Genomic DNA, 13,450 nt, shown 5'->3' on the forward strand with positions numbered 1-13,450 from the left:
TCTATAACTGTCACAATATTCTTTTCTAAGCCTGAAATGTTTATGGGGAGGGGGCCAGTTGATTAGATCAACCCCAGTACACAACTGGTACTTAATCTATCCCCCCCACCAAGGACGAAAGGCTAAGTCGACCTCAGCGGAATTTGAACTCAGAACGTAAAGACAGACGGTCTTAATATTCAAACATTTCTTATGGCACCAGTACACTGTTTACAGATGCTTACATTTCTAATGTTTTCCGTGAATTTTTCACGGGTCCAGCTAGTTATTATTATTATTATTATTATTATTATCGATAATAATGATAATAATATCATCATCATCATCATCATTATTATTATTATTATTATTATTATTATTATTATTATTATTAAGTCGGCGAGCTGGCGGATTCACTAGCACGCCGGGCGAAATGCTTAGCGGTATTTCGTCCGTCCTTAGATTCTGAGTTCAAATTCTGCCGCGGTCGACTTTGCCTTCATCCTTTCGGGTCGATAAATTAAATACCAGTTAAATACTGGGTCGATGTAATCGATTTAACCCCCCCACCAAAATTTCAGACTTTGTGCCTTTAATAGAAAGGATTATTATTATTATTATTATTATTATTATTATTATTATTAACATCATCATCATCATCATCGTTTAACGTCCGCTTTCCATGCTAGCATGGGTTGGACAATTTGACTGAGGACTGGTGAAACCGGATGGCAACACCAGCCTCCAATCTGATTTGGCAGAGTTTCTACAGCTGGATGCCCTTCCTAACGCCAATAATTATCATTATTATTATTATTATTATTATTATCATTATCATTATTATTATTATTAAGGCAGCAAGCTGACAGAATTGTTAGCATGCTGGATGAAATGCGCGGCGGTATTTCGCCGGTCACTACGTTCTGAGTTCAAATTCTGCCATGGTTAACATGGCCTTTCATCCTGTCAGGGTCAATAAAATAAGTACCAGTTGAGAACTGGGATTAATGTAATCAACTATGCCCCTTACCAAAAATTTCAGGCCTTGTGCCTATAGTTGAAGGGATTATTGTTATTATTATTATTATTATTATGAAGGCAGTGAGTTGGCAGAATTGTTAGCATGCCGGGCAACCTGCTGAGTAGCACTTGGTCCATCATTACAATCTGAGTTCAAATCCCTATGAGGTTGACTTTGCCTTGCATCCTTCCGGAGGTCAATGAAATAAGTACCAGTTATGCCCTGGGGATGATATAATCGACTTGCCCCTCCCCTCAAATTTAAGGCCTTGTGCCTTTAGTAGAAAGGGTTATTATTATTTTTGTTATTGTCCAGCAGACATATCCAGCTTTGTTCAGGATTTAAATGGCATAGTTTGTATATTTGGTACAGTTAAGTTGAAACGTGATACAGGGATGTACAGCATTGATAGCAAAACATCTGTGGAGTAAATGAAGTGCTAATTCGACTAAGTGACATGTCATGTGTCTGTTTGGAAGATTCCAAGCCCCTAACCTTGTCATGGAAAAGTGGGTGGAGGTGTGTGATTTTTGAATGCACCAAAAAGCTCTCAGTGGATATACCCTCCCTTGCAGCTGTCAGTGCTGTTGCTACCACACTGAACAATCAGCAGACATAGGAACTATTACATCTCTATGATAAATTAAGTCTGTGGGTGCACTCAACAGCACCACATGAGTGAAATCTGCATGAAAGAAATGACGTGGTAAGGCGGTGGAGGATTGGCTGAAGCTATTAATGCAACATTCCTGGCCAGGTGAATACTATGCTGCTCATTGCTTTTCGTTGCTCTTGCAGTAGCTGTACATGCAGCATTTTGTGATTGCCTGATTGAAGTCTTGTGTGATGATTTCATTTGCTCTCCTTTTCAATTTCTCTGCTACTTTCGTTATTTGACCAATGGAGGATCTCTTCTTTGGAGACATTATATCAAGAAATATGATGTAATAAACTAAGATGACAAATGTTCGTTAATAATGAAATGTCAATTTAAAAAAAAGGTAAATATCAATATCATAGGAAATTTTAAGAGCAGTTACCTCTCAAAGGGTTACCTCCCTTCTCTACAGTACTCATACTTACCCAAGGAAAGGGGGTTTTCTGGCCCCAGAGGCACCATTACTCATGTGAAAAATTTTAAGAGTTTAAAATCATCTCTGGAACATAAATAATGTATATTCCTAGTTTGAAGAAAATCAGTTGTGAACATCAGGAGTTATGCGGGTTTGCACACACACTCTGAGTTTTACATATGTAGATAGCAGGCTGGTTGGATCATTAGTGTTAGAGAAAATGCCTTGTGGTATTTCTTCCAATTCCTTATGTTCGAAGTTCAACTCTGCCTTTTATTATTCAAGGTTTAATAAAATAAAGTATTAGTTAAGTACTTGGATAAATGGTATTGACTAATCTAACCCTTAAGAATTGCAACCTTTCTGTCTATATTAGAATCATCATCATCATCATCATCATCATCATCGTTTAACGTCCGCTTTCCATGCTAGCATGGGTTGGACGATTTTACTGAGGACTGGTGAAACCGGATGGCAACACCAGGCTCCAATCTGATTTGACAGAGTTTCTACAGCTGGATGCCCTTCCTAACGCCATTATTATCATTATTATTATTATTATCAAGGATATTCTTCAATGTATTGTTTTGTTTGAAAATGAATTTGAGTTGAGGGATATTTGGCTGCTATTTCCCCCTCATCGATTCATGCATAAAGTTTAACAAATCATATCCTGCAATGCTGACTTTGAAATGAAAAGAAAAAAAGGCATAACCCCTTCCAAGAGCCATAGTCCTCCACTACCATCACCACATATTTCGTTTTAACGATTTTTTGCCCATGGGCCCTTTTGATTACTGTCCTATTCTGGTGGACCCTCCAAAGCCATTTAATGTTTTATAGATACTTCTTTCAAAATTCCTATTTTGTTATTCACACATTAACTTGTGTAGTTTGAACCCTGTAAAACATCAGAGAAAGAAACCTGGCTGTTTCTTGCAACAAATACATCCAAAGTAACATTCTTTCACGGACACTTAAAATACCAGTGTGGATCCCCGATTTACTATTTTGTTTGTGTGGACCCTGCAAAATCTTATATGGACTACAGTTGTGAACCACTGGTCTGTAGGCTATAACCAGGTATTAGAAATACAGGGAAGAGTAAGTGAAATCTATCTATCTAGTTCGTCCCTCAGTACGCCCCAAGACTGTTTCCACACGTTTTCCTTTTTCATCTCGATCTTCCATAATGCTCCTCAGCCCCTGTACCCCTTCTGTACCAGTATCCTCCAGCAAGTTGTCAGTATAGGTCGTCTTCCTCTTTCCTCTCCTGGTTCTTCCTTCCATTGGTTGCCAGAGCACTAGCTTGTTAGCAATTTCATCGGTGGGTCTGATGCAGTGTCTAGCTAGCCTCATCCTTCTATGTTGTATCTTCAAGGTTATGTTTGGTAGTCCCTGGTATAAGTTGGCATTTGCTGTATGACTCTTCCAGGAGACATTGAGTGTCATTCTTAGCATCCTCATATAACAACCGTCCAACTGCTTCTTCAATGCTTTGGAGCCATAACAGGAAGGCTATCATTATCTACGTAGACTTTAAAAAGGCTTTTGATTCAGTACACAGAGGAATGTTGATGAAGAGACTTAAAGCATATGATATTCCACCAAGAATTCTGAGAGCAATAGGTAAGCTGTATGAGACCACCAGAGCGAAAGTGATCACTCCTGATAGAGAGACGGAATACTTTGAAATCAAAGCCAGAGTATTACAAATGAAATGGAGGCGCAATGGCCCAGTGGTTAGGGCAGCGGACTCGCGGTCATAGGATCGCGGTTTCAATTCCCAGACCGGGCGTTGTGAGTGTTTATTGAGCAAAAACACCTAAAAGCTCTACAAGGCTCTGGCAGGGGATGGTGGCGAACCCTGCTGTACTCTTTCTCTCACTCTTACTTCCTGTTTCTGTTGTGCCTGTAATTCAAAGGGTCAGCCTTGTCACAGTGTCACGCTGAATATCCCAGAGAACTAAGTTAAGGGTACACGTGTCTGTGGAGTGCTCAGCCACTTGCACGTTAATTTCACGAGCAGGCTGTTCCGTTGATCGGATCAACTGGAATCCTCGACGTCGTAAGCGACAGAGTGCCAACAACAAATGAAATAGTAGCTAGGTATTGAACCAGTTTTGCATTGGAAACAGTAACCTAGTACTATAGGAAATTTTAAAAAAATGACAGGAAGACTAAGTCTCCAGTGATAACCCTATAATCCAATGTTTTGTTTTGTGCTAATTTATTTTTATATTTTCACTAAACTTGTTTTCTTTGTTTTCTTTCCAGTCACATCTGTCTGCAACCAACAGAAATCTATCACAATGAATTGCAATTGGTTCTGGAGTATTCTCTGGTTTATAATCTTATTGGTGTTTGGCCTTCCAATTGGCCTTCTCTGTGCTGTCCTGTTTGTCTTGATCAGTCCATGTGCAGCCTGCTGTAATGGCTGTGTAGAGCTAATGAACCTCTTGGACAGAGGACTCAAACTGCCACTGACTTGTGCACAAAACATGGTTGTTGGTAAATCTCCATGTTAAAAAAAGGAAAGAAAAATTTTTTTTTAATCTATGAAATCCTGTCACCCGCCCCCTACCAACATAACCGATTCCTTCCATCATAATTTATATAAAAACATAAAAAAAACCTGTTTTCTTTTTCTTTTTTTAACATTTCGAAAATAAAATTTTAATGTATTGTAATCTGCTTAAAAGTCCATGTGGAAAAGCCAGACAGTACACTGAAGGCTCATAATTATTTTTCAGGCTTTTAACCTCGTCTTTAGAGCATAATTACACTTCAGTTCAACTCATTCATCATCATCATCATCATCGTTTAACGTCCACTTTCCATGCTAGCATGGGTTGGACGATTTGACTGAGGACTGGTGAAACCGGACGGCAACACCAGCCTCCAATCTGATTTGGCAGAGTTTCTACAGCTGGATGCCCTTCCTAACGCCAACCACTCAGAGAGTGTAGTGGGTGCTTTTACGTGTCACCCGCACGAAGGCCAGTCAGGCGGTCAGTGTCATAAAGAATTGTGTGTCACACTTACTTCAAAGAAACGTTAGCACGCCGAGCGAAATGCTTAGCGGTATTTCGTCTGCCGCTACGTTCTGAGTTCAAATTCCGCAGAGGTCGACTTTGCCTTTCATCCTTTCGGGGTCGATCAAATAAGTACCAGTTACGCACTGGGGTCGGTATAATCGACTTAATCCGTTTGTCTGTCCTTGTTTGTCCCCTCTGTGTGTAGCCCCTTGTGGGTAGTAAAGAAATAACACTTACTTCAAAGAAGAGGCAAAGCAAAAGAAAGGAGGACGGAGAGGGAGAGAGAGAGAGTGAAAGAGACAGTGAGTGGTGACAGCATTCATTTTGTGTTTTTAAATATTTTAGAGAGGAAGTAAGAGAGAAAGAGAGAGTCTTAAGATAATGCTAACCAGAAACTGAACTGATCAAGCTTTTCATACATGCTGTAAAGTGGTTGGCATTAAGAGAGGCATCCAGCTTTAGAAACAATATCAAACAGACACTGGAGTACGATGCAGTCCTTGGGCCTGTTGGATCCTGCCAAATCATACAAACTATGTCAGCATCATGATGATAATGATACCAAGCCAGCTGAGACCACTCATGGTTCTGTGATACAAACTTCCTGTTTTAAATTGATGTACATAAAAAACTTTTCTTGTAAATCTCATGTTAAATTTATGTTCTAAACACCAGCTTCACAATGACAAAGTGATTTTACTAAATTCCTCTGATTTCGAAATTAATTGAAACAGTATATTTCAACAGAAATATGGTAATGAAAGGGTTAACATGCATTTTGATGATGAGATGAATTCTCGAAAATTATCTGAATTAAATTAATTCATTTCAGAACATTAAACATTTTATCATCAAATAGAGAGCTGGAGATTTGAACCTTTTCCATTCAGCACTGTCTACGGTCTGCATCAGCCAGGTAGCACTGATAGAATTCATCAAAGTATGAATGACAAATGCAAACAGTCCAAAATGTATTACGGGCACTTTTTTTTTTTTACCAGCTAGGAACAAGGTGCTGTGCCCTTGCTAGTGTTCACTGACTCTACAAAACCAGTGAGATAAATACCTTCATATTCTACTTAACCTGGTGGAAGTCAACACCTTCTGGAAAAGAGAGAATTCTTGGTCAACATTCAGAAGAGGAAGGATTGGGCTTAGTAACTAGAAGGGAGTTGGACATGACATGGATGATGAGGAAAGATGAGTTCCTGAGTGAAGGTAGCACAAGAACATCCAACTTAACCCTTTAGCATTTAAACTGGCCATGTCCAGTCCAAATATCCTACTTATGTTCAAACTGGCCAGATCTAGCCTCTCACAACTACCATACAAAGTAATTCTAAAAATAAACACACATCAAAATCTTAAAGCTGCAAAATAATGCATAATTAATTAAAAGCAATGTAAATAAATAAGCAATACATTTGATTGAGTAATCTGAATGTTAAAGGATTAGGGAACATTATATTAGTAGCAACAAGAGAATACAGTTTATAGTTGCAGGCAAGAAGCTGGAACATGTCAGAGAAATTTCATACCAAAGTCAACTGACCTTTCTCTGGCTTCAGTCTAGGATACTTGTGTGCAGTGGCACTGCTTCAGATATGGGATCAATATTTCCCTAGAGGACAAATGTCCATCATGTAACCAGTAAATGTTGGAGAATTAACATTTTTAGGATGTGGTCCTGGTTATTTGAGGGATGTGCTTTTACTGAGTGAAATACTCAGGAAACTTTGAGGGCCTAATATTGAAGCAACTTTGTGGCAATACTGCTCATGTTTTTAGGTTGGGTCCAGTGCAGTATGAGTGGTGGTTGTGTTTTTTGCTACTGAGACAAGATTGGAGACCTCCAGTAGGGCCATACCATTCATGGAATCAAATGGAACCTCCATCCATGGAATCAACCCAGGTTTGTCATGCAGTGATTGTAAATGACATACATATTGGGAATGTTAGGGAGGAACAAAGAATAGTATTAACTGTATAAGCATGGTCAGCATTGGACATAGCAGATGTGATGGGAAGCAAGGCATCGATGTGTAAAATGATAAAGCTGAATCCTGGAACTCACCAGTGTTGATAGAGTTTGAGACAGAAAGAGCTGTCACCACACAAACTTGGTGCAGATCCGAGAGATGGCAAACAGATGGAGCCAATTAATAAGTAATTTCAAAAAGGAAATTTGTATATCTGACATGGTTGGGTCAAAATTTCTCAAAAGAATGACCCATTGGTCGGTGATGTCAGACTGTAGGTCTCCAGTGGCTCTTGCATTACAGCAGTGAGAACACTTGATGCATTTTGGCTTTGTTGGACATTTTCAATAATGTACTCACAGCCAGTATGTGTAAACAAAATCCATTACCATTGATATATATAAAAACAGTGACTAAACAGTTACTGGTGTTGCAAGTAGCTGCACATGGGCAAATTTGAACTCAAAATGCAGAGGGCTGGAACAGATAATGCAAGGCATTCTATCTTACCATGACAACTCCATAAGTTCAGTGCCCTGCACTAATATTTTTATCAGCTCCTAAGATAGAAGCGAAATAGACCTCAGTGAATTCTGAGTCTAGGTATTTGAAACAAATACCACAAAACATTCTACCCAACAATGTCATTTTAATGCCTATAACTTCTGCTTAGCTAAAAGTTCACATCTGTTTCTACAATGCTCATTTCATTACATAATTAAAATCTCGTTTTCAACTCAATACATTTGCTTAACATGACAATGCTTTAAGTCTCAAAATGAAAATAGACGGGCAATTGCTGCCATTAGCTATAAGCATAAAGTGTTGATAAAACATTCATTTAGTTGTTCAAAAAATAATTTGCAATTTACTCAAAAGACAATAGAGCAATTCTTTAAAAGGTTGGTTCTGTTACTTTGACAAACACCATTGTCCCTACTTAATAGAGACAGGAATAGAAGGGATGCAGTCTATTGCTTGTCAATGCTTTGGTAATGAATTAACTTGGATTTAAAATAGCATCTACGAAAAAGAAATGAAGTCAATTATATAATATAAATCATATTTATACATACTTGGTAGATATTCCATCTACCAAATCCACTCAAAAGACTTTGGTTGGCCCAGAGTTACAACAGAGGACACTTGTCCAAGGTACTATGCAAAAGGACAAAATCCAAAATCATGTGATTAAGAAACAAACTGTTTAACTAATCATATTGGACAATCATCATTTCCATGTCTATTTTTCTATGCTTACAAAGATGAGATGGAATTCAGTGACCCAGACTTTCTAGTTAGATACCCTTGTTGCCAACACTCACCTGTTCCCAAGCAAGGTAATATTTCCCCATGGCTGGAGATGCTTGTACAGGGTACGGTGAATAAATTGCCATCTAAATTATGCAAAAATGAAAATAACACTTGATATCTCATTTTAACAAATATATTTACCAAAATTAGAAGAAAATATCTTGAACTACTAAAGAGGAAATTTATTCAATAAAATTGCCATTGGCTTCAATCATGGCCTCCTCCAGTATTCCAATAATATAAACTCTTTCCTCTGACTAGACACATAGGTAGCAAATATTTTCTACATAATTATATAAAATTCCAAAATCTTTCAAAATCGTCCTCTCTTTAAACGTTGGCTCTCAGACAATTCAATATTATTACTAGGATTGATAATCCTGCTTCAAAATATAGTCCAAAAGCTCAAGAGTCCTGGGAAATATTTCTTCAACAAACTTATATTTACGGTCAAGCCTCTGGCAGTGAAGACCTGCTACGTTCTCAACCCCCGGACTATATCCCTGCTCACCACTATAATGGCAGAGACGGCTACCCACAAGTGCGAGCCCAATGAGTCAGAGTAACTGTTTCAGTGCATCTCCCAGGACATTTTCTTTCCCATCTTTGTCTGCTGGGACCTTGAGGCAGAGTGAATTACAGAAAATTGTACATTCCCCTCCTTAATGTGAAGTTACTCAATATAGTTTGTAAGTCAAGTTTTTAAAAAAGCCAAAAATACGAACATAAATCTAAGCATGCAAAATTTTTTAAAATCTAGAAAAATGTTTCATAAGATTTCAATCTCCTGACAAGATTTAAAAATAAAAAAAAGATCAAAGAGGTAAAAACAAATTAGTTTGGGGTAATGAGAAAGAAAAGTGATTTGACAGCTGTCATAATATGATTTTAGTTAACTTTACTCTTTTACTTGTTTCAGTCATTTGACTGTGGCCATGCTGGAGCACCACCTTTAGTCGAGCAAATCAACCCCAGGACTTATTCTTTGTAAGCCTAGTACTTATTCTATCAGTCTCTTTTGCTGAACCGCTAAGTTACAGGGATGTAAACACACCAACATCGGTTGTCAAGCGATGTTGAGGGGACAAACACAGACACACACACATATATATACATATATACGACAGGCTTCTTTCAGTTTCCGTCTACCAAATCCACTCACAAGGCTTTGGTCGGCCCAAGGCTATAGTAGAAGACACTTGCCCAAGTTGCCGCGTAGTGGGACTGAACCCGGAACCATGTGGTTGGTAAGCAAGCTACTTACCACACAGCCACTCCTACGCCTATTAACTTGAACACTTCACTTTAAGTCATGAACAGTCATCAAAACTATCTAGGTATTGGCTCAAAGGGTGAGCAGGTTGTGTTGTGTTAAGTATTGGCTCAAAAGTTGAGCAGGTCAAGTTGTATATAAGCAAAGATATATTCTTTTTCTAGTAATTACAGTAAGAGCACACTTCCAAATCTTAAAAAAAAAAAAACAATCCACTATCTGATCTAAATTAATTGCAAGAATCAAGTTGAAGTATTTAGTGCAACTCAATTGTCAATGAACACAAAATGACTATTTAAAATTTTAAATAAAAAATAATTGGAGACAAAACAAAAATACAATAAGTTTTGCAGAAATATATTTTATAACAAAATAAAATGTATGAAGTAAACAGAAAATATTTTGAAAATGGTAAAATTTATTATTAAATCCTACTTTAAAAAGGATAAAAACATAAAAAGTGTGTTACTGAATATTAATTGTAGGTAAAAGATGCACCTTATTCAAAAGCAAGGGAAAATAGGTTTACAATTAAGGTAAACTTAATCTTATAATAGTTAGATGTTACAAAGGCTAAGTTTGCTAGTGCAAAGTAATCGAACAGCAAATCAAAGGTGCAATTATATATTTTTAGCATGCAGTCACACATTAAATTTAGCTTGACTAAAAAGGCTGATGACCACTGGTTTTCCAAAAAACCTCATGGACAGAGTAAAGGAAACCACCCTCTACAGCATCACAATTCAAGTCTACCTCAATGGCTGTAAATGAAGTCAAATGAAGCAATAGTGATGTGTGGTTGAAATAAAACAAGCAAGCATATTTAGTCTAAACAGATAGCAACCAAGTAATAAGTTTACCGGGGAATAAGTTAACTTGGCATTCTCTGAGATATATATATATATATATAATAATAATAATATTAGGGATAAAATCCAAAATTATAGGTAAAAACTCAAAATTAATTTATTAAAAAATAAAATTAAATTAAGCTTCAGAGTATAAAATATATTAATATATAGTATTAGGGAAAAGAACGAAGGTCTATGAACTCATCGATGAAAATCCAGTCACATATAGAAAAAAATTTATAATTAAAAGTACAATATAATGCAAAGTAAATATCATAAGATATCTTATGATATTTACTTTGCATTATATTATACTTATTTATTGTACTTAAAATTTTTTCTATATGTGACAGTGGATTTTCATCAATGAGTTCACATAGACCTTGGTTCTTTTCCCTAATACTATATATATATATATATATATAGGTAGCAATACACACAAGTTAAAGGTAATTTATTAGGAAAAGAAAGTACAATAGCCAGCTATCTTCAACTAGAAAAGTATTCAGCATACTTCTGTATTAACAATAAGGATAAGTTAGCTATAGAGACTAAGGGAGGTAAGAACAATTTATTAGCCTCACCCAACAAACAAACTTTTATGACTAGAGGCATTGCTACTGTAACATTACACAGATCCTGAAATCCCACCAATTGTCCTTAGTTTATGATCTGTCTGCAAAGAGCAAATTATGAATTAGCCAGCAACTACTACCATATATTAGATGTGCATTCTATCAAATGTTCAATAACTGAACTGACTTTAATGGTAGATATTATGGTTTAATATATACAATGTCTAATGCAGAAAGCTGGCTGAATCATCAGCATGCCAGGCAAAATGCTTAACGGCATTTCGTCCATCCTTTCATTCTTTTGGGATCAATAAAATATGTACCAGCTACGCACTGGTAGAAAGGAATATATACAAAATCTCAAGGTTATATGAATCTCTCTTTCTCGCCTACACTTTTTTCTGCAAAATAGGGGTAGCTTATCCTGTTCAGGATATATTATAAGTGTTATCCTGCGTTTGAGAATTTAAAATCACTTCTGTAACTTTCTAAAGACATCTCAACGCTTCTAAAAGCAAACTTCATTTGTTTGTTTACGTTCATTGTAATTTGAATTTAATATATGTATATATATATATATATATATATATATATATATATATATATATATAATATATATATATATTATATATATATATATATATATATATATTATATATATATATATATATATATATATATATATATATATATATATATATATATATATATATATATATATATATATATATATATATATATATATATATATATATATATATATATATATATATATATATATATATATATATATATATATATATATATATATATATATATATATATATATATATATATATATATATATATATATATATATATATATATATTATATATATATATATATATATATATATAATATATATATATATATGTATGTATGTATGTATGTATGTATGTATATTCTTTTATTTGTTTCAGTCATTTAACTGCAGCCATGCTAGAGCACTGCCTTAAAGGGTGTTTTAGTCAAAGAAATTGACATCATGACTTATTCTTTATAAGCCTAGTACCTATTCTATCAGATCTCTTTTGCCGAACTGTTAAGTTACAGGGATATAAACACCAACATCGGTTGTCAAGCGATGGTTGAGGGGACTGACAGACACAAACACACACACACACACATATATATATATATATATATATATATATATCTATATATATATATATATATATATATATATATATATATATATATATATATATATATATATATATCATCATCATCGTTTAACGTCCGCTTTCCATGCTAGCATAGGTCAGTTTCCATCTACCAAATCCATTCAGAAGGGATTGGTTGGCCCGAGGCTATAGAAGACACTTGGCCAAGGTATCACACAGTGGGTTTAAAACACACACACACACATACCATCTTAAAACTTTCTAAACACACCATATCTGTATGGTGACAATCTTATCAGTGTCAGATAAGGAACCATGGTATACATTTTGCTATGTTTTTCACACAAAATATCAAAGACTTCACAAAAATATAAACACAGCTCACTGAAGGTTTAAGAAAATGAATGAAGGTCCCAACATCGAATGCAAGGCGGTGGGGGTAGGGGTAAAACATAATCAGTGAATTGAAAGGGAAGAAAGCAAACTTGAAGGGAAGGCAGACATGATAAACAAGAGGTGGGGGTAAGAAAGCAATAGACAAAAAAAAAAAAAAAAATTCAATTCTGAGTCACTTACTTCTAAACGTGTTTCACTAGAAGCAAACAATGATACATTTTTAACAATAAAAACAGAATTTATCTGAAAACCATTATCTATTGCATATAGCAAATGCTTTTTTAACAATACCATTGAATATATTTTGGTTTTATTACAACTAGGCATATAGCTGCCATGAGTATGCACGATTGACAAGGCCCAAGAGGTCAAACTGCATTTGGTATTCTCATTAGCCACTGCTGGGACTTCTTGTCTCTCACAGTTACATATCGTGATACTACATACAGCATATCCATAAGAGATGTTTCTCAGGATGAAGACTGCACTAAATTTGTATTTCAACAGTGTATTTACATTAAGTACAGTACATAGATGGCTATATAACATACATACATAAATATATACACACACACATATAGTATGAAGCACAAGTGTGGTTGTGTGGTAAGAAATTTGCTTCCCAATTGCATGGCTCTGGGTTCAGTCTCATGGTGTGGCACCTTATGCAAGTATCTTCTATTACAGTCTGGGGCTAACCAAAGTCTTGTGAGTGGATTTGGTAGATGGAAACTAAAAGAAGCCTATCTGAACTGATGAAAATGCAGCTCAAAGATCGCTGTTTTAA

At 35.7% G+C, this 13,450-nt stretch overlaps 1 protein-coding gene across 1 annotated transcript in view; it reads left to right on the forward strand.

Moving 5' to 3' along the window:
• The window catches only part of LOC149134956 (uncharacterized), a 48,977-nt gene extending 44,214 nt beyond the window's left edge, over positions 1-4,763 (forward strand). Inside the window, exon 4 of the mRNA XM_089353520.1 lies at positions 4,351-4,763. Within this exon, the coding sequence (XP_089209646.1) occupies positions 4,351-4,507 (157 nt within the window). The 3' untranslated portion in view covers positions 4,508-4,763. The remainder of the gene's footprint in view (positions 1-4,350) is intronic.
• Positions 4,764-13,450: the final 8,687 nt, after the last annotated feature.

This window comes from Octopus bimaculoides, chromosome 6, assembly GCF_046866305.1.
Source record: "Octopus bimaculoides isolate indiv1 chromosome 6, ASM4686630v1, whole genome shotgun sequence".
In the NCBI taxonomy this organism is placed as follows: domain Eukaryota; kingdom Metazoa; phylum Mollusca; class Cephalopoda; order Octopoda; family Octopodidae; genus Octopus; species Octopus bimaculoides.